Here is a 20,637-nt window from a genome sequence, read left to right on the forward strand (position 1 = left end):
TCTTTTGCTGAGCTCAGGGATTCTTCAAAGATGGGACAATCTCAAATATATGTCTTCATATTAACAATTTTGAAATATATGATATTTGATAATATGAAGTAAACCAAACCAATATATGATAAACCAATATATGATAAACCAAAATATTAGCTATTACACCATGTAAAGGAGCAACCTAATTGTTTTAATGTTTTCATAAAATTACACCATAAAAGGCATTTAATTTGTACAATTATTGTCCAACAAATGTTTAATGGCCTTGATTGTTTAATTCTAACATTAGAGTATTCAAATATGTAATACAAATAACCAAACTTCTTTTTGTTTTGTTTTATAGCACTATTAAATGCTTCAGGGCTAATTTCGTTAGCATTTTGGCATGTTTTTCTAGATTTACAACATAAAACAACATTCCTAAAGCAAACATTATCCCTTAGGTCTAGCACAGCAAATATTTCAATTGTTTAAGCATATGTTGCAGAACAGTGATTATTCTTTCAGAATATTGACCAAAAAACATTTCTTAAGGGGGTTAGCCATCAGTGACGGAGTTGACAACCGATAATTAAAACATACTTATTTTTGAAAATGAAAATCCTCAATAAAAATATGATAATTCTGTCAGATCTTTCAGCACTCTGAAACAGCACTCACAAAAATCTGACGGAGTTGATATTTTATGGAGTTTATGAAAAATAGAATTTTTCTTCATTCAAGTGGTATACTGTCACGCCCTGACCTGAGATATCTGTTTTCTTTATATTTTGGTTAGGTCAGGGTGTGACTAGGGTGGATTACGCAAGCACCACCTGGACTGGACACAGCTAAACAAAGATCAGGGAGTTTTCACATGATATCACATGTCCTGCACCATAGTCAAGGGGAGGACAGAAACACGCTCTCAGGGGTACATGCTCAGTCCCCTCCTGTACTCCCTGTTCACTCATGACTGCACGGCCAGGCATGACTACAACACCATCATTAAGTTTGCCGATGACACAACAGTGGTAGGCCTGATCCCCGACAACGAAGAGACAGCCTATAGGGAGGAGGTCAGAGGCCTGAACGTGTGGTGTCAGGACAAGAACCTCTCCCTCAACGTGATCAAGACAAAGGAGAGGATTGTGGACTACAGGAAAAAGAGGACTGAGCATGCCCCCATTCTCATCAACTGGGCTGTAGTGGAGCATGTTGAGAGCTTCAAGTTCCTTGGTGTCAACATCACCAACAAACTAACATGGTCCAAGCAGACCAAGACAGTCGTCAACAGGGCACGACAAAACCTATTTCCCCTCAGGAGACTGAAAAGAGTTGGCATGGGTCCTCAGATCCTCAAAAGGTTCTACAGCTGCACCATCGAGAGCATCCTGACTGGTTGCATCACTGCCTGGTATGGAAACTGCTCAGCCTCCAACCGCAAGGCACTACAGAGGGTAGTGCGTACGGCCCAGTACATCACTGGGGCAAAGCTTCCTGTCATCCAGGACCTCTATACCAGGCGGTGTCAATATTGCCCTTAAAATTGTCAAAGACTCCAGCCACCCGTGGTGGCATTTTTCTGCTTTACCAAATGAGGAGAGTTACAAACTACCCACCAGTCAGAGTTATACTTAAATTACATCTTTAATAATAATAAGAGCTTTGCAATAGCCTTTTTTGACTTTCAATGAAGCGCTATCTCTAATGAACTATTGAAAAGTACCAACAGAAAAGTACAAAGATCTTTTATAGCCAAGATACACCCCTCTCAACCTACATGACAAATCACAGATCTTAGGAACCGTTCACAAAGGTTAAGATTTGTATGAAAGATATCTTTAAAACATAGCAGACAGTTACTGCTGTGTCAACAGTTCTCATTGTAAAGACCAGTGTCTGGCCCCCTCACTCCAAAAGGGAACCGTCTCTCCCTGATACGGCATAGAACAGAACCATTAGCTCATGTTATCTGGAATGCTCTTTAGGCTTTATTACCCAAAGACATCGTAAATCTCTGTCAGTGCTATCTCATAGAGGCCCATCCTCAGTGGAACACACACACAATACTATATTCTGTCGAATGTAACAACTATTATAATGTAATACAAACATTATTACATAATCGTACAATTTTCCACGACACACCCTAGTCATAGACTGTTCTCTCTGCTACCGCACGGCAAGCGGTACCAGAGCGTCAAGTCTAGGTCCAAGAGGATTCTAAATAGCTTCTACCCCCAAGCCATAAGACTCCTGAACATCTAATAAAATGGCTACCCAGACTATTTGCTTTGCCACCCCCCCCCCCTTTTTACACCGCTGCTTCTCTCTGTTGTTATCATCTATGCATAGTCACTTTAATAACTCTACCTACATGTACATATTACTTCAATTACCTCGACTAACCGGTTCCCCCGCACATTGACTCTGTACCGGTACCCCCATGTATATAGTCTCACTATTGTTATTTTACTGCTGCTCTTTAATTACTTGTTACTTTTATTTCTTATTCTTATTCATATTTTTTTATTTTTGTTGTTATTTTTATTTTTAACTTCATTGTTAGTTAGGTGCTCTTAAGTAAGCATTTCACTGTAAGGTCTACTACACCTGTAGTATTCGGCACTTGTGACTAATAACATTTGATTTTATTTGAATATAGATTCCCTTGTTCATGCGTGGTTTGGCTGGACCAGTCATCAGCACTATCTGCAGTGCCTCTATTCAAATGATTATCAAATGACTCTCGTTGCTGCTACTATAATTTTTTTACCATGCTCCTCAGCCACTTTACCCTTGATTGTATGCATACAACTACCTCATCTATCACTATCGTTGTTGATATTGTTCATGTACATAGTGCATATTTTTATTTATATTGACACTATCTATTTCTGATATTGCTGTTATGCAAGTAACCATTGGCTGTGTCGTTTACACCTTCTGTAGAGACCCATCCACTTAGCAAGACTTAGCAAAATATTGATATATCAAACGAATATTGATATGTATGATTTTGTGACATACCGCACAGACTCGCTAAACATAAATGCTTAGTTTGTTAATTATGTCTGAGTGTTGGAGTGTGCCCCTGGCTATAGGTCAATAAAAAATCAAAATCAAAATCGGGCCACCTGGTTTAAGGAATTTGAAATTATTTATACTTTTACTTTTGATATTTAAGTACATTTTAGCAATTCCATTTACTTTTGATACTTTAGTATGGAATTTGATACTTTAGACTTTTACTCAAGTTGCATTTTACTGGGTTACTTAATTTTACTTCAGTCATTTTCAATTAAGGTATCTTTACATCTGGACACTTTCTGTGTACCTGGATTTTGTCCTTATGGTAGGCTACTACCACGTTTAGTCTTCATTTTCACTACACTACTCACTGTTTAGCATGACTTAAAATGTGAATCCTTAAAGAGATGGTTGGAGCTGGCTAAGGAGAGCTCTCGAATGGGTACCAAAGGCCCAATTTTATTAACTTTCAAAGCAGAATTACTTTCCCATTGTTCCTCAAAAATGCAGTGTATGATATACCATTTTGTAGCTCTGTGTCTCTACTTTTACCTATGTAAAAAACACAATTTCAAATTTTGCTATAGACCGAATCCAGCTGGTGAGATTTCTTCATTCAAGTCGTATACACAGTAGCAATTGAGTTTTTCCTCAGTTGCTTTATGACTCTAAAACCTAATTACAGTTGAAGTCGGAAGTTTACATACACATACACAGGTTGGAGTCATTAAAACTCGTTTTTCAACCACTCCACAATTAACTTGTTAACAAACTATAGTTTTGGCAAGTCGGTTAGGACATCTACTTGTGCATGACACAAGTAATTTTTCCAACAATTGTTTACGTACCGATTATTTCACAATTCCAGTGGGTCAGAAGTTTACATACACTAAGTTAACTGTGCCTTTAAACACTTTTTTGGAGAGTTTGAAGTTGGGATCCTTTGCTCTCCGGGGTACTTTTTTGGAGAGTTTGGGCATTTTCAGGCATAGGCACCGACATGGAAATAAATAATATTGAAAGTATTTTCAAGTTTTTTTCCTAAAATTCCCCTAAATGTAAATTGCAGTCCTGTACAGGGATGTCTACTCAGATGTTGTTTTAGTCTGTAGCCACTAACCTACAGAACTGCGATCAAGATGGTATATCTGTACAAGATGGCCTGTCTGCCACTTCAACCTACTTTCAAAGATATAATGAGCTGTTGACAAATCCCTCACAGAGATGAGACTGTTTTAAACCAGAGTGGATTGATGTAAGGAGAATTTGATCTGTGGCATTTTTGGTGTCCGGTCCTGATACATCCATCTGAAAGGCTTGATCGGAGCCAATCAGTTACCGGTCCGTTGTCACAAAGTCCCTCCCCAACTTGGTGATCGTGGGCTCAAAACAGTCATCTATTCCCTTGAAAGGTTGGAAGATTGACAGCCTTGTTTCAAAAAGCCTTCCAACATCAGGCAATGATTGGAGCTTTAAAGGTTGACCACTAGTTTGGTCAGATACTATATTTTTTTATTCGTATTTAGGGCTCTATCCAATCTGTAAAGCTGAAGCGTTACAGATTCTGCAATCGAAATGTAACGGTAATTTCAGAGTGAGCCTAGAATGCAGTCCACTAAAGTTTCTTTCAATTTTAATCACGCTTCTGCCATGCGGATTGAATAAAGCCCTTAGTCTGGATGGAGCACATGTCAGAGCCCATCATCAAGGGTTGTACTGATTCAGACCATGGAGACCACATGTAGTTAATGGCCAGCATTGCCATGAACTAATCAATTAAGTATCTGGGAGAAAGCAAACCAACACAACTGGCCCTGATGACTGTCTGGCCTTTGAAAAGGCTTGGCGATCAATCGAGAGTGTCTGGGTCACTGTTTCAAGCATCTAGCATGTCCTCCATATGGCTCATCTCTGTGCTGGGTGTATACCAGCTAAGACAAGAACAAAAGCTGTGGCTGCTTTAGTGTGTACTCCAGCTCTCTGCAGCATGCAGCATCAGTGCAGGTTGGTACTGTGTCCCCAACCAGAAATAGTTGCTTGTTATCATGTCTCTGATCTTCTGAGGAGAGGCACAAAAGGCTTTTGGGACTTGGCTCAAAGGGGTTCTACAAAGAGACTTGGTGAAAAACAGGAGCGATATTGATCGATAGCTAATGATCTCTGGGAGATTTAAAGTGACTTGAGTGCATGACTTGTGGCGTGCTGGAACTGGGATAACTGTTGTATGAAGAGCTACGTATGATTGTCACCAAGTTCTGTTGGGATGTGACAGAGATGGATTTGTAAATGAATTACCTTATGTTATATACATGTTAATTAGGTAGTATGATTACCTAATATTGTATCATGATCCATATTTGTTAGGAAGAGTGGAAAGAGGCCATGGTCACCTTAAAGACAAGGCTGTACTTTCATACTTTGTTTACTCCTAGAGGCTATAGCGAGTAGAAAGCAGATGTAAGAATATAATAAGTAGCCTTCCTGACTGATACCAAACTCAAAGTCTTCCTGACTTCAGTGTCTGGTGAGGAGGTTTAGATGTTGTTGGCACAATGTCCCCTTAACATGGCACTCAGCTCGTTTTACACCAGGGGGTCTGGACGTGCAGGGCAAATAGTAAGGCCAGCACATACAGGTTTTTACAATAAGAGTCTGTTATACCTATCATTATTTATTTGTATGGAGTCACATAGGCAGGTAGAGTGGAATTATAGTCTATGTACACATGGCTACACTTGCAACTGGTATACTGACTTCGATTTGCGAGTTGTGTAACATATGTAACATAATATTTGTAACATAATTACAATAATAACATATTTGTAACATAATATTTGTAAACAAACTCAAATAGATTGTGGCTAAACTTCCTCTCACTAATGAATTGGTTTATTACTCAGTTATCTGAGTTTATTTGCAAAATCCTTGAAATCGTGCAAATAGGTAGTTGTAAATACACCTGTACCTACACTGTAATTCCACTTTTCCTATGTAACTACTATGTACATACTAATAGGTAATTACGGACACATTTTGTAGCGTGACTGATGTGGTTTATCCATTTCTCGTCAATAAAAAAAGCAGCAGTGGTGAATGTTTAGGGACCACCAATAGCCTCTGTGCTTCAAAATACAATATGGACTGCCCAGAAGAATAGATCAAAGGTATAGCTATGTCAAGGTTGTGTCAACAAGGTTCTCAGAAAACAAAATACATATAAATGACGAAATTACAGCAAGTCATAGCATTTCTATGGCAAAGATTACACATTAACTGAACTACAAATATTGAAAGACTGATTCCCTGGTAGCCTATGACCGCAGTTACAGGTTACAGGATCTTAATTTGATCACTCTTTTGTTGCTGAGAAATGCAGATGAGCTTTGTGATTTACATAAATTCACTGTAAAACCACACTAACACATGGTTATATTAACAGTATTGTACTTTTGATGTAGCCTAGGATAATAGCCTAACCACTGATCAAGCAACATTATGGACTAAACGTTCAAATCCTGTGGCTGCAGGATTATTTTTGCTGTGACAATATAGGTCAAATTAAGATCCTAGATCTGTATGCTCAAATACATGTAATTTTTTTTTATCAGGTCAATATCGGGGATGGGACAAGAGATAAACAACATTACATAACTACATTGGACAGCATTACAAATGCTTTTTTTTCATAGTATGTCTAAGCTGGAAGTAGAAGCCTAAGTGTTGTTGTCCATTCGTTTACTCCAATTAGGGGAGGGGTGGTAGGGTTAGGGCAAAATAATAAAGGAAAATATATTTAAAAAAAAATATCTATATTTTATATATTTACAATAATWTATATGGAGGATTGGAAATTATGCAGACAATTACATTGATGGAAGCCACAATCTATCTGCAATATTAAAGCTGATCTATCAGGTCAATATCGAGGATGGGACAAGAGATAAACAACATTACATAACAACATTGGATGGCATTACAAATTCCATTTTTTTTTTTATCCAACTCATGTTTGCACCAGAAAGAAGATTTGAGAAATTATATAATTCACTTGTTGACAATTTGACAATTCAATATAGTGGGGGTACTACAACTCAGATCCAGTTATTGTTGACCACTTGGCAGTTCAATACAGTGAGGGTACTACAACTCAGATCCAGTTATTGTTGACCACTTGGCAGTTCAATACAGTGAGGTACTACAACTCAGATCCAGTTATTGTTGACCACTTGGCAGTTCAATACAGTGAGGGTATACAACTCAGATCCAGTTATTGTTGACCACTTGGCAGTTCAATACAGTGAGGGTACTACAACTCAGATCCAGTTATTGTTGACCACTTGGCAGTTCAATACAGTGAGGGTACTACAACTACGATCCAGTTATTGTTGACCACTTGGCAGTTCAATACAGTGAGGGTACTACACTCAGATCCAGTTATTGTTGACCACTTGGCAGTTCAATACAGTGGGGTACTACAACTCAGATCCAGTTATTGTTGACCACTTGGCAGTTCAATACAGTGGGAGGTACTACAACTCAGATCCAGTTATTGTTGACCACTTGGCAGTTCAATACAGTGAGGGTACTACAACTCAGATCCAGTTTTTGTTGACCACTTGGCAGTTCAATACAGTGGGGTACTACAACTCAGATCCAGTTATTGTTGACCACTTGGCAGTTCAATAACTGTGAGGGTACTACAACTCAGATCCAGTTATTGTTGACCACTTGGCAGTTCAATACAGTGAGGGTACTACAATTCAGGGTCAGTTTGGATATACTTGAGCTGTAATAAATAAAGGTGACATAAGATGTAGTTTGCAAGAGACAATATTGACTGTACATGCATAAAAACATAAATAAATGCAATAAATACAATGTACAATATACAAAAAACTATTGAGTAATACTGCAGAAAGACATTTCACAGGTGAAAAAGATCTCAAATTGATATGATATGGCTACTGAACTTAGACCAATAGATAATTCTATAAGATACACTTTGGGATTATAACAAGGCCTCTGATGACCTACATGTTTTTTTAACTTAAACTCAAATTAATAAGCTAAGGAAGATACACATTTTCAAGTAACATGATGCTAAGATAAAACAATGTGATGGTGGAATAACAGCTCTTTGAGTAAGGGTTACATGTTATGAACTGTACATTACACATCTGATGATAGAAGTATGTTTTGGTTGATTGCAAACATAGATTGCTMAGATGTTTTTACCTTTTTACATCCAGTGAGTTTACCTAAGAGAAGGTAAACAAGAACGGTTGGGACTAAAAATAACAAGATAACTAGTGTAAAATATACTGTGTCTGTAAAATGTAGATAGGTTCAGAATTTTTGTGAAACAGCACAGTTGAAAAATATATGGTAAATAGAAGTCTAAACTGGATGTTCTTCAGAGATAGATGGGAGGGGTTGCAGGTAGCTGAAGGTTGGGGCTAAAAACAAACAGAAGATAACTATTGTAGAATATATTATGTCCGTAAAATGTATATAGTATGTATAAGCCCGAAGTAGAAGCCTAAGTGTTGTTGTCCATTAGTTTACTCCAATTAGGGGAGGGGTGGTAGGGTTAGGGGAAAATAATAAAGGAAAATATATTTTAAAAATATTGATATTTTATATATTTACCCCCCAAAATTGAAATGATGCAGACAATTACATTGAAGGAAGCCACAGTCTATATGCATAAAAAAACCCCCCCCCCCCCCCCCACCCCGTTTGGATGGCGCAAAAGGAGGTGGGCCGGATGTTGAAATATGGCAATAACATGACGTGGTGTAGAGCCCTTAAATACCTGGGTTTTCATAGAGATAGTTTTATTAAACCAACGGAAGAGGATCAAATCTTTACTTTAATTTTGGATCATTTGGATAACAATGAGTGGTGGATGTCCATACTTCGAGAAAAAGCACTTGTATGCAATCATTATTGCATTTCAAATTATGTTTTTAGTCAAATGTTTGTGACATTTTAAAGACATCATATAATTGAGCTGAATGCTAAATAAATTATCTTTATCATTATTATGATTTGTATGACAGCTAATCAATGCCAATACATGTGTATTTTCATTCCCCAGGTTATTCAAGAGCAAGCTGCATCTGAATGAGGAGGAGGCAGATGACTCTCAAAAAGGAATTAACAAGGCCAGCAAAGGTGGCATCATCTATGGTGACTACCTTCAGGTAAAGCGTTCTCTATCTTCATCTAACTTAATCTTCTACAAGGTTTCTGACATAGTATCATTGTCTTCTGCAGATGGAATATTTGCTCCATCCCTTATAGGATAACATAAGGGGTGGAATGGAAGTACAATTTTAATTTGTGTTAGCTGTAGTACTATATGTTATTTGTTTTGTTCCATTATAGCTTGACAAGGTTGTGACGGCCCAAGTTCTTCAGAGTGAACTGAAAGGGAACAAGATCCACGATGAACATCTTTTCATTGTCACCCATCAAGGTGAAGTATGTTTGTGGTCAAATATCATCAAGATTTGAGAATCAATAGAGGAATTCTMATCATAGTATGCATGCATGCATGCCCTTAGGTTCCATTTGAAATCCAGTCAATTCAATACATTAATCTAACCTTTTCATTGTGGTTTCACCTAATCCTGGAAGACTTGAATAGCAATTCACTACCAACTTTCCATCAACAAATGATCAATTTACTTTAACTGCAAAGGTGGGACATTATGATTAATTTAATTTTAATATTTTATTTCAGCATATGAACTCTGGTTCAAGCAGATTCTTTGGGAACTGGATTCAGTGCGAGAGATTTTCATTAGTGGACATGTAAGTACCTCAGAAAGCAAGAGTACCCTGATAAACATTTCATTCCGAGCAATGTGTTTTTTTTTTTTTCTAAATTAAAGGTACATTTTAGAAATTAAAGTTGCTATTGTGTACATCAAATTGTGGCTTGAATTTAACATATAGTTCATAAATTATTAAAATACAATACGAGTCAATGTTTTACCTCATTACACCACAAAATATAAACACTGTCAATGACCTAAACCTTTTTTGTGGGTGTTAAGCGGTGTGCTTCTTTCTGTTCAAAACGGTCCAATTGCAGCACCCCTAGAAGCCAAAAAGTTATAGAGCTCATCTTTAAAATGGTTATGCGTCACCAGGTTCGTGATGAACGCAACATGCTGAAGGTCAACACCCGCATACATAGGATCGTTATGATCTTCAGGCTGCTGGTCGACCAGTTCTCTGTGCTCGAGACAATGACCGCCTTGGACTTCTATGACTTCAGGTAAGCCCCATAGTTAACCCATGGAGAACCTTTAGCTCATATAAATCTTTGTAAACCTTTAACCTCATAAAATGATACCCTCTTTACAATTGTAACACTCATTACTCGTGTGTGTTGTAGAGAGTATCTGTCTCCTGCCTCCGGGTTCCAAAGTCTCCAATTCCGTCTGTTGGAGAACAAGATTGGGGTCCCTGACAACCTGAGGGTCCCCTACAACAGGCGTCACTACAGGGACAACTTCAAAGGACATGAGAGTGAGATGCTGCTCAATTCTGAGAAGGAGCCTTGTCTGCTGAAATTGGTAGAGGTGTGTGAGAAGCACTAAAGAAAAATGACTGAAACAWATGAAAAGAGATACTGTTTGAATACTTGATATCATAGCAGTATTGAGTAATACTGTTTGTTGTTYTATTCAGAAATGGCTGGAAAGGACCCCAGGCCTTGAAGGCGATGGGTTCAACTTTTGGAAAAAACTGGAAGCCAACATCTTTGAAGGATTGTGTCTTGAGAAAAAGAAAATCGTGGTATGGGCTGTTTTAAAATAATCAAGTACCTAAACTTGCCACATTACTTATAAAGTTACATAAATCTAAAATGATCTGACCAAAAGYTATGATCTTATTTGTCCTTTTGGCAGAAAATGACAGACTCTGAGGAGAAGGAGGAGATGATGGAAGAGCTGACGAAGCAAAAAGAGCTCTTCACTTCTCTGTTTGACATCAAAAGACATGAGCATCTTTTGAGCAAAGGTGAGTACCTGCATCCAGGCTGAGCATCTAACACCAACTGCCTCAACAATTCACTACCCATAATTAGTTTAAAACTACAGATCCCAGGTCTAAGAAACCATCCTGTTGTTTGGCCAGGTGAGAGACGGATCTCCTACAAGGCTCTCCAAGGAGCTCTGATGATTTACTTCTACAGGTAAGGAGGGTTCCTTACAGTTTAGGCAGGCTTATGTTTGGTCACCATTTGAGATGYCATTATTACATTGTGGATTGTTCTGTTATTTTTAGGGAGGAGCCCAGGTTCCAGGTTCCCTTCCAACTCCTGTCCAACCTGATGGACATTGATACCCTCATGACAAAATGGAGATGTAAGTTACATCCAAAGACACATTGTATGTAAAGAACAGTTACAGGTGTCTACAGGTGTCCCTTACACCATTTGTATTTCGCACTAGATGACATGCTTTCAACTGTCTAGAGTATCATTAATCTGGAACAGTTGAAATGACACGTGTAATATTCCTCCTGTGTCTCAGACAACCACGTGTGCATGGTGCACAGAATGATTGGTAGCAAAGCAGGCACTGGAGGCTCCTCTGGCTACCACTAYCTGCGCTCTACTGTCAGGTATGTCATATATGATTAGCTATTGAAATAAACCGGATCCAAAGCAATCCAGAGTTACTGTCAAGCACATGCTCTTATACCCCTTCAAGGAGCTAAGTAGGTGTTCGTTCTTCTTTCTAACACAGTGATCGCTACAAAGTCTTTGTGGATCTCTTCAACCTGGCCACATTTTTGATACCTCGGCACTGGGTGCCCAAGCTGGACCCCAATGAGCACACGTTCCTGTTCACTGCAGAGTACTGTGACAGCTCCTACTGCAGTAGTGAGGATTCAGACTAGAACCTGTTAACTGTCGAAAGTGTTCAGTTCAGATGGAGGAAAGGTGACAACGAAAGGTAGCCTCTTTAAACTATGAAGACACACTAGACCCAGGGAGCATTATATAATAATACATTTTATTTATAATGGGACAAGTAACATAGTATATCATCTTAACCACATAAGCTGACTGCATGTATATATTGTTAATATAATTATTTAGTGTTTATAAAGTATATTGTTTATATAATATTGTGCTGTATTTAAAGTAAGAAAGAATTTTATCTATGTTCGTAGCCTAATGAATGATAATCATGAACCGACCCATGCACTTTGGGTTATTCTGAATGTGTACCCTAAAGAAGCCTATTGTTCATCTTTTTTAGAGTAATATGTTTTTGTACAGTACTTCGATATTGGTGTATTGGGTGTTTTTATGTGATGTCAGAGAAATGACCTGTAGACTTTATTCAACATATAAATGATAACAGGACTGCAAAGAAATATATTTTATTGTATCAGAAGAATATAAAATGTATCTGTCTCAATAAAAATACAGTACTGAAAAGGTTGCCAGAAAATGACTTTGACCTCCATGGGAATTGTCTTGAAAATAATTCCTTCAAGAGTTGATCGAGATTTGGCAGCACTGAACACACAAATGAATCCCTTTAGAAAAAACATCAACGTCACCATGGCTCACATAGTCACAGGAAGACAGTGGTCACAGAGTCTGCAATACCTACAGAAAGGACAGGAATGGGGAGATTTGACATAGAGCTATAACTTTAAAATGACTGACAAGGCATTTCCACAGCAAATATGCACAAATCATTGATAGTCACTCACTGCTTATGAAAAGGAATTCCTCCAATAAAGAAAGACTGATTAAGATGAGCCCATCACAATGTCTACAGTGTGAAGGAGACTGTGACTCAACCCCTGCCAGTCATGCAGGAGGTAACGTGTTAAAACATAATCTAAAATAGATTTTGATTTGTTTAAAACTCTTTTTGGTTACTACATGATTCCATATCTGTTATTTCATAGTTTTGATGTATTCACTATTATTCTACAATGTAGACAATAAAGAAAAACCCTTGAATGTCTAGGTGTGTCCAAACTTTTGACTGGTAATATATATATATAGCCTTGGGGTGTGTTGGGTCATTGTCCTGTTGAAAAACAAATGATAGTCCCACTAAGCGCAAACAAGATAGGATGGCGTATCACTGCAAAATGCTGTGGTAGCAATGCTGGTTAAGTGGGCCTTTTAATTCTAAATAAATCACAGACAGTGTCACCAGCAAAGCATCCCCACACCTCCCCCGCCATGCTTCACGGTGGGAACCACACATGCGGAGATCATCCATTCACCTACTCCGCGTCTCGCAAAGACACAGCGGTTGGAACCAAAAATCTCAAATTTGGAATCAGACGAAAGGACAGATTTCCACCAGTCTATTGTCCATTGCTCGTGTTTCTTGGCCCAAGCAAGTCTCTTCTTCTTATTTGTGTCCTTTAGTAGTGGTTTCTTTGCAGCAATTCGACCACGAAGGCCTGAGTCAGGCAGTCTCCTCTGAACAGTTGATGTTGAGATGTGTCTGTTACTTCAAAGTCTGTGAAGCATTTATTTGGGCTGCAATTTGTGAGGCTGGTAACTCTAATGAACTTATCCTCTGCAGCAGAGGTAACTCTGGGTCTTCTAATCCTGTGGCAGTCCTCATGAGAGCCAGTTTCATCATAGCGCTTGATGGTTTTTGCAACTGCACTTGAAGAAAACTTTAAAAGTTCTTGAAATTGTCCAGATTGACTGACCTTCAAGTCTTAAAGCAATGATGGACTGTGATTTCTCTTTGCTTATTTGAGCTGTTCTTGCCATAATATGGACTTGGTCTTTTACCAAATAGGGCTATCTTCTCTCTACCACCACTACCTTGTCGTTACAATACACCTGATTGGGTCAAACGCATTAAACGCAGCTTCATCAAATAGTACCCGCAAAACACCAGTCTCAACGTCAGCAGTGAAGAGGCGACTCCGGGATGCTGGCTTTCGAGGCAGAGTTCCTCTGTCCAGTGTTTGTGTTCTTTTGCCCATCTTAATATTTTATTTTTATTGGCCAGTCTGAGATATTAATTTTTCTTTGCAACTCTGCCTAAAAGGCCAGCATCCCAGAGTTGCCTCTTCACTGTTGACATTGAGACTAGTGTTTTGCAGGTACTATTTAATGAAGCTGCCAGTTGAGGACTTGTGAGGCGTCTGTTTCTCAAACTAGAAACTCTAATGTACTTGTCCTCTTGCTCAGTTGTGCACTGGGGCCTCCCACTCCTCTTTCTATTCTGGTTAGAGCCAGTTTGCGCTGTTCTGTGAAAGGAGTAGTACACAGCGTTGTACGAGATCTTCAGTTTCTTGTCAATTTCTCGCATGGAACAGCCTTCATTTCTCAGAACAAAAATAGATTGACAAATTTCAGAATAAAGTTATTTGATTCTGGCCATTTTGAGCCTGTAATCAAACCCACAAATGCTGATGCTCAAAAATGCTCAACTAGTCTAAAGGCCAGTTTTATTGCTTCTTTAATCAGAACAGTTTTCAGCTGTGCTAACATAATTGCAAAAGGGTTTTCTAATGATCAATTAGCATTTTAAAATGATAAACTTGGATTAGCTAACACAACATGCCATTGGAACACAGGAATGATGGTTGCTGATAATGGGCCTCAGTATGCCTATGTAGACATTCCATAAAAAAATATGCCGTTTCCAGCAACAATAATCATTTACAACATTAACAATGTCTACACCTTATTTCTGATCAATTTGATGTTATTTTAAATGGGACAAAAATTTGCTTTTCTTTCAAAACCAAGGACATTTCTAAGTGACCCCAAACTTTTGAACGGTAGTGTACATACATATCTATATAAAAATTCACACTATGAGATTGGAATAATACTGGGAAATTGTGAAAATTATGATAATGCACTTTTAGTGTAAAAGCTGTTTGAAAAGACAGACTGATATTTCAGCCTGTTTTGGTGGGATGGAGTTTGCCCTGCCTGGTGACATAGCTGGGCATTAAATGAGTTAGACCAATAAGAAAGAGAGTTCCAAACCGCTCCGCCAACAACAGCTCATTTTCAGTGTTCCCGTCCCCACTGAGACCACAGGCCAATTTTTTCTTAACTGACTTGCCTAGTTAAATAAAGGTTAAAAAAATTTAACCAGACTCTTCAGACAAAATTCTTGTTTGAGAAATTGGTGAAACAGTCTTTTCATGCCACTTCAATACCAAAGATATTTTTTTGTAGCAGGTTAGGAGAATGAAGTTAAGGTTAGGAAAAGGGTTAGCTTAAATGCTCCCCTGACCTGCTACAAAAATCTTTTTTTAATTGAAGTGGTGTGAAACGAGTGTGTCCCTGAGAAATTGCTCATTGCTAAGCAGCTATTTTTTATTATTTTTGACAATTTTAATTGAAAACAATCACAGCAAGGTAGTTAATCGTTCCCCAGAAATAATTTGATTCTGAGATAAAAACAGCTGCATTGCACCTTTAAATGAAAAGTGCTCAGAATATAAAACAGTGAATTGACATTATGCTTAGGTATCACCAAACAAATTCCGGGACAATGTTGCATCAGGCAGTGTAAACAGTGTACTGTAGGTGTAAACAAGTTCAAACTCACCACAAACATTGCCTCCCATTTTAATGTAAACATAACCTTCGTTACCCCATGACGTTCCCCATGAGTTTTGTACTATCCAGTATGGCACGTCACCTGAAACAGAGGGACAATGTTTAGAATGTTCAGTCACACACTATGAACACTACTGTAGACAGAATATTCCATGCATATGAAATTGGCATCATATCAAAACATAGTAATAAAAATGTCAAAAATAATGACAGAATTCACATCAACTACAAACTTTCTGAGTGTGTGTCTTGTTTGTGTGCATGTGTGTGTCTTGTGTATTTTTCTTTGTTTATTTATGTGTGTGTGTGTGTGCGCGTCTTGTGTGTGCGTGTCTGTGTGGGCGCCCAAATGAATGCATATTTAGTGAGAGAATGGAATACCTGTGGTGTCGTAACCAGTGACCAGCACAGCATGGTTGGCATGGTGGCAGGAGCAGTGGTGCTGCATGATGCCCCCCAGATAGTCCTGCCAACTGATGGCATCCACAGTCACAGCCAAGGGTCCCCACTCCACCAACCTGCCCATCATAGCCTCCTCACGCCCACTAGAAAAAACATCACAGGCACCCCACCGGGCAAAGATATCAGATCAACATCCACTTTTGGTTGATGTTTAATTGAATTAATTGTCCAAATGTAATTTCAAAACCATTTGTTGATTTGTGGTAGACATCTGGGTTAAAAAGAGACCAGTCAGGATTCAATCCAATGGTGGATTTGGACAATGCACCATGTAAAGGTAATTTCCTATTGAGCAGACGTGCAGTGTTTACTGTGAATGTGGTCTCTGCAAACAGAGGAATATTGCCTTTGAAATGTGCATTGTGGACTAAGCTCGATCGAATTGAATCCCAGCCAAAATGAGACAAAACCTGTGAATGTTGAAACATTAAACCACTTAGCCTCGTTAATGCATCATTACTATGCCCATACAGTAGAAGGTTGATACAACATTATATAATAATATATGATGTAAATCAGGGATCAAAATACTATCTGAGTGTAACAGTATAACTTTATACCGTCCCCTCGCCCATACCCGGGCGCGAACCAGGGACCCTCTGCACACATCAACAACAGTCACCCACGAAGCGTCGTTACCCATCGCTCCACAAAAGCCGCAAGGGGAGGTTTCAGAGCAAGTGACGTAACTGATTGAAACGCTAGTAGCGCGTACCCGCTAACTAGCTATCCATTTCACATCCGTTACACTCACCCCCCTTTCAACCTCCTCCTTTTCCGCAGCAACCAGTGATCCGGGTCAACAGCATCAATGTAACAGTATAACTTTAGTACGTCCCCTCGCCCCGACCTCGGGCGCGAACCAGGGACCCTCTGCACACATCAACAACAGTCACCCACGAAGCATCGTTACCCATCGCTCCACAAAGGCCGCGGCTGTTACATTGATGCTGTTGACCCGGATCACTGGTTGCTGCGGAAAAGGAGGAGGTTGAAAGGGGGGTGAGTGTAACGGATGTGAAATGGCTAGCTAGTTAGCGGGTACTAGCGTTTCAATCGGTTACGTCACTTGCTCTGAGACCTGAAGTAGGGTTTCCCCTTGCTCTGCAAGGGCCGCGGCTTTTGTGGAGCGATGGGTAACGACGCTTCGTGGGTGACTGTTGTTGATGTGTGCAGAGGGTCCCTGGTTCGCGCCCGAGGTCGGGGCGAGGGGACGTACTAAGTTCTTCCTGGTCGGGAAAGTATGAGGGAGAAGGGAGCAACGCTAAGCTAGAAAACCATTAAGACAGCTGTAAAAACCAAAGAGGAGTAACAAAAAAAGCTAGTCCGAACCCAGGTTAAAAGAGGTTCACCAAGTTTAAAGATGCATGGAACAAACAGCACAGTGAAATACCTTCAGCAGTGTACGTGTGTAAATAAGAACGTCCCTATTCAGTGACCACAAACATCACATTGTTTTGAGTCAGCAGTGATTTCACCCACAATGCACCGTAGCCACAGGAATAAGTTAGTACATGTCTGAATAAACAACAGGATATGAGCGTCGGGGACACGGCAGCGGGAACCTCGGTGTTAATGACCCGTCTGCCTACAGCATGTTAGTCTGGTAAACAGTGATACTGCATCTGAATCGCAACCACCTTTCAACCTTTGGTGCAGTACTTAATGAAAACATACTACTGCTGCAAACATACTACTGCTGCTGCTACCATTGCACTCACTACATTTTAGTTATTCATGGGACATTTACAGGAGCAATTAGGGTTAAGTGCCTTGCTCAAGGGCACAGACAGCTTTTTCACCTAGTCGGCTTGGGGATTAGAACCAGCGACCTTTCGGTTACTGGCCCAACGCTCTTATCCGCTAGGCTAACTGCCTCCCTGAACTTGGGAATATACTGTAAAAGAGTTCCTGCTGTATTGTGAAACATTTCCCGAAAGAACATTGGAGTATTTGTGCTTAACTTGTGCAGACGGTCTTGTTTATTTGCAACTATACGACTGTGCTATATGCCAAGTCACAGTCATATATGACTTCATAAAAAATGTAAATAAATGTGATAAATATTACCCATTACAACTCAACATAAAAAAGGTGTTGACACTCTTATACCTGAAATCATGGGCAGCAAAGTCCTTCACCAAAACACCATCATGTGACTGAGAAAATAAATGGCAAATTCCAGTCTCGGCCTTATATGGGTATTCTGACTGTTTCACCAACTTAACCCTAGTCTGAAAGAAAAGGACAGGGAGAAGCAAATTCAATGCATGTGTATGCTACATGTAAAAATCATTTCATGTTGAATATCTTGTTGATTAAAAGGTATACAGTAGTAGTCTAACAGCGGAAATCACCATCACTTCTAAATAATCAATGACAAACATTTGATATTACAGGAAATGCTTAAAAGGCCTCAGAAAAACATATCTGGACCTGTTTCAGCCAGCTCAAGGCCCTGGTAATGGAGCCTCCATTGCAGCCCTGGTTCTTGTAGGAACAGTCAATGACTTGTTGCACACTGAGCTGTTTCAATGGCTGGCCTGATTTGGCATAGACTGACTCTATGGCGCCCACAACACTGAACGCCCAGCAACCTCCACACTGCAATGAGAGATACTGAGCATTCAAGCATCGGCATTTAACATTAAAGGAGACATTAACATGAAAATCTAAATATCTAAATAAATGGTTAATATACTTTATAACAAAGAGATAATATGTCAGCAATATGTGATTTGATGTGGGATGTGTGGAATTTATGCAGTATAAAGATTTCTTATTATGAAAACAATGTCCATGTGTCAAAAGATGGATAGTAAGACTATAAAATGGTTCTCCACTGCCATCTACTGACTGTAGTGGAAATGTTGAACAAAAATGCAAAGTTACTGTGATAAGTCTCTCGTACCAGACGTTCGCAATAGCCTGGGGACAAGGTTACGGTGACACAACATAACACCTACATACATGATTGTTTTTTTCTTCATAGAAGTTAATACAAAGTGTTTTTTTTTTTTTACTTCTATGAGGAGAAAACCTCTAGACAGAGTTCAAAGTCAACTTCAATAAGGAAGTGTCACCTTGAAAAGACAAGTATGTTGATATCTTAAGGAAAAGGAAGCTCTTACTGCTTGTTGATTCTGTACTGATCCGACTGCAGCCTGGTCCCTCCAGTCAAACTTGGCAGGCAGTCCCTCTGTCTTCAATCCTGAGTAGGCAGGGACTGTTTCAGCTGTGGCAGTCAAATACAGTTCTGTAGAGAAAGACCATTTCAGTGTTCAAGTAGGCTATAGCGATCTTCTTCCAGTTAATGTGGTGTTTGGTTAAATATACAATTAATAATCAATACTAACCCAGTCAACCAGTTTTGATCACTGGGAAACAAATACATTCGTTTTTGTTTTGCATATTATTACCTCTGAATTCGTTTATTGATAAATCCGAGAACTGGTTAATGCCATATTTTGCTGAGTCTTTGTCTGTTGACAATGAGTTCAGGTATGCATGCCTTTTGATGGAATTCTGCAACAGACCACAATGTCACTGTACATGCCACAGTAGGCTAACTCATGGCATTTCCAGAAGGTAGAACAATAGTCTTACCCCCCACTTAATTTATTTGTTAATTGACAAACATATTTCAAAACTTTGATAAACCTACAGTATATCCATCCCTCTTCCTACGCAAATCACGTTAGTCTCTCTTCTGACACAGTGCACGCACACAGCTGCAACTCCCCACCTCCGGGGCAAATACAGTTTAATTCGACTAATATACATACGAAAAAGCCATAACACCGACAGGCCTACCTTAAAATAAGATTTGCGCCGATGATAACAATCGCTGTGGGGTTTATAATTCCGATGAAATTGTTCCCTAAACGACTCGAAATCAACATCAGTGCCTGCAGAGCAGTTGGACTTCCTGATAGTTTGCCAAACGCCACTACAACGAGCAACATCGGGAAAAGTAAGTATGCCTAAGTTTAGAAGGAACATGAGAAACCATGTAAGAGCCGTCATTTGAAGTGAAGGACAAACGACATTGTAGCCTAGAATATATACGTTTTAGCTCAATTTCCTCTTCGCCGTCTCCATTTTTCTTCTTCTCTGTGTTCAATTCAGGAGACGAGACCTACACTTTTACACAGGCAATACCGCCACCTATTGAGTTTATAGCTATAATGAATTTAGTGGACAATTGGGCCAAAATAAATGATGTAACGTTACAAATTAAACATATAATCAAAAAAAGTATAATGACAAAATGTATGTATTCCACCTGGATTGATATGGACATTATGAGATGAAGGTAGCCTATGGTTTTCTGACAAGAGTCTTATCCACTTGAGGGCGCTTTAGTACCATTAATGCAAGCACTATTACCAGAAGTCTAAGAACATGTACTGTGTAGCCTATGTACAGTATGTATCCTATATGGTGGTTGTGTAAGTGTAGATAAGTGAAAATTAAATCATCATGCACATTTTTATAGATTCCCTTTGTTTTTGTCCTAGCTGGTAATTAAGTCTATTTTATTTTGAGTCCCAAACCATGTTTTTTTA

At 39.1% G+C, this 20,637-nt stretch overlaps 2 protein-coding genes across 2 annotated transcripts; one reads left to right on the forward strand and one right to left on the reverse strand.

The window, feature by feature from the left end:
- Positions 1 to 8,836: 8,836 nt before the first annotated feature.
- Positions 8,837 to 12,475, forward strand: tdo2a (tryptophan 2,3-dioxygenase a). Its single transcript, XM_023990171.1, has 12 exons — positions 8,837 to 8,941; positions 9,107 to 9,212; positions 9,397 to 9,487; positions 9,755 to 9,825; positions 10,167 to 10,294; positions 10,415 to 10,601; positions 10,711 to 10,818; positions 10,932 to 11,043; positions 11,161 to 11,218; positions 11,311 to 11,390; positions 11,559 to 11,649; positions 11,775 to 12,475. Exons 1-12 carry the CDS (start codon positions 8,904 to 8,906, stop codon positions 11,926 to 11,928), a joined length of 1,224 nt encoding a protein of 407 aa, XP_023845939.1. The 5' UTR covers positions 8,837 to 8,903; the 3' UTR covers positions 11,929 to 12,475.
- On the reverse strand, positions 12,402 to 20,186 carry ctso (cathepsin O). The gene is made up of 8 exons (XM_023990172.2): positions 19,883 to 20,186; positions 19,489 to 19,594; positions 19,201 to 19,325; positions 18,506 to 18,673; positions 18,182 to 18,303; positions 15,989 to 16,152; positions 15,597 to 15,689; positions 12,402 to 12,649 (listed from the first exon to the last, which is right to left on the reverse strand). Exons 1-8 carry the CDS (start codon positions 20,093 to 20,095, stop codon positions 12,615 to 12,617), a joined length of 1,026 nt encoding a protein of 341 aa, XP_023845940.1. The 5' UTR covers positions 20,096 to 20,186; the 3' UTR covers positions 12,402 to 12,614.
- Between the last annotated feature and the right edge of the window lie 451 nt (positions 20,187 to 20,637).

This window comes from Salvelinus sp. IW2-2015, linkage group LG6.2 (genome assembly GCF_002910315.2).
Source record: "Salvelinus sp. IW2-2015 linkage group LG6.2, ASM291031v2, whole genome shotgun sequence".
Classification (NCBI taxonomy): domain Eukaryota; kingdom Metazoa; phylum Chordata; class Actinopteri; order Salmoniformes; family Salmonidae; genus Salvelinus; species Salvelinus sp. IW2-2015.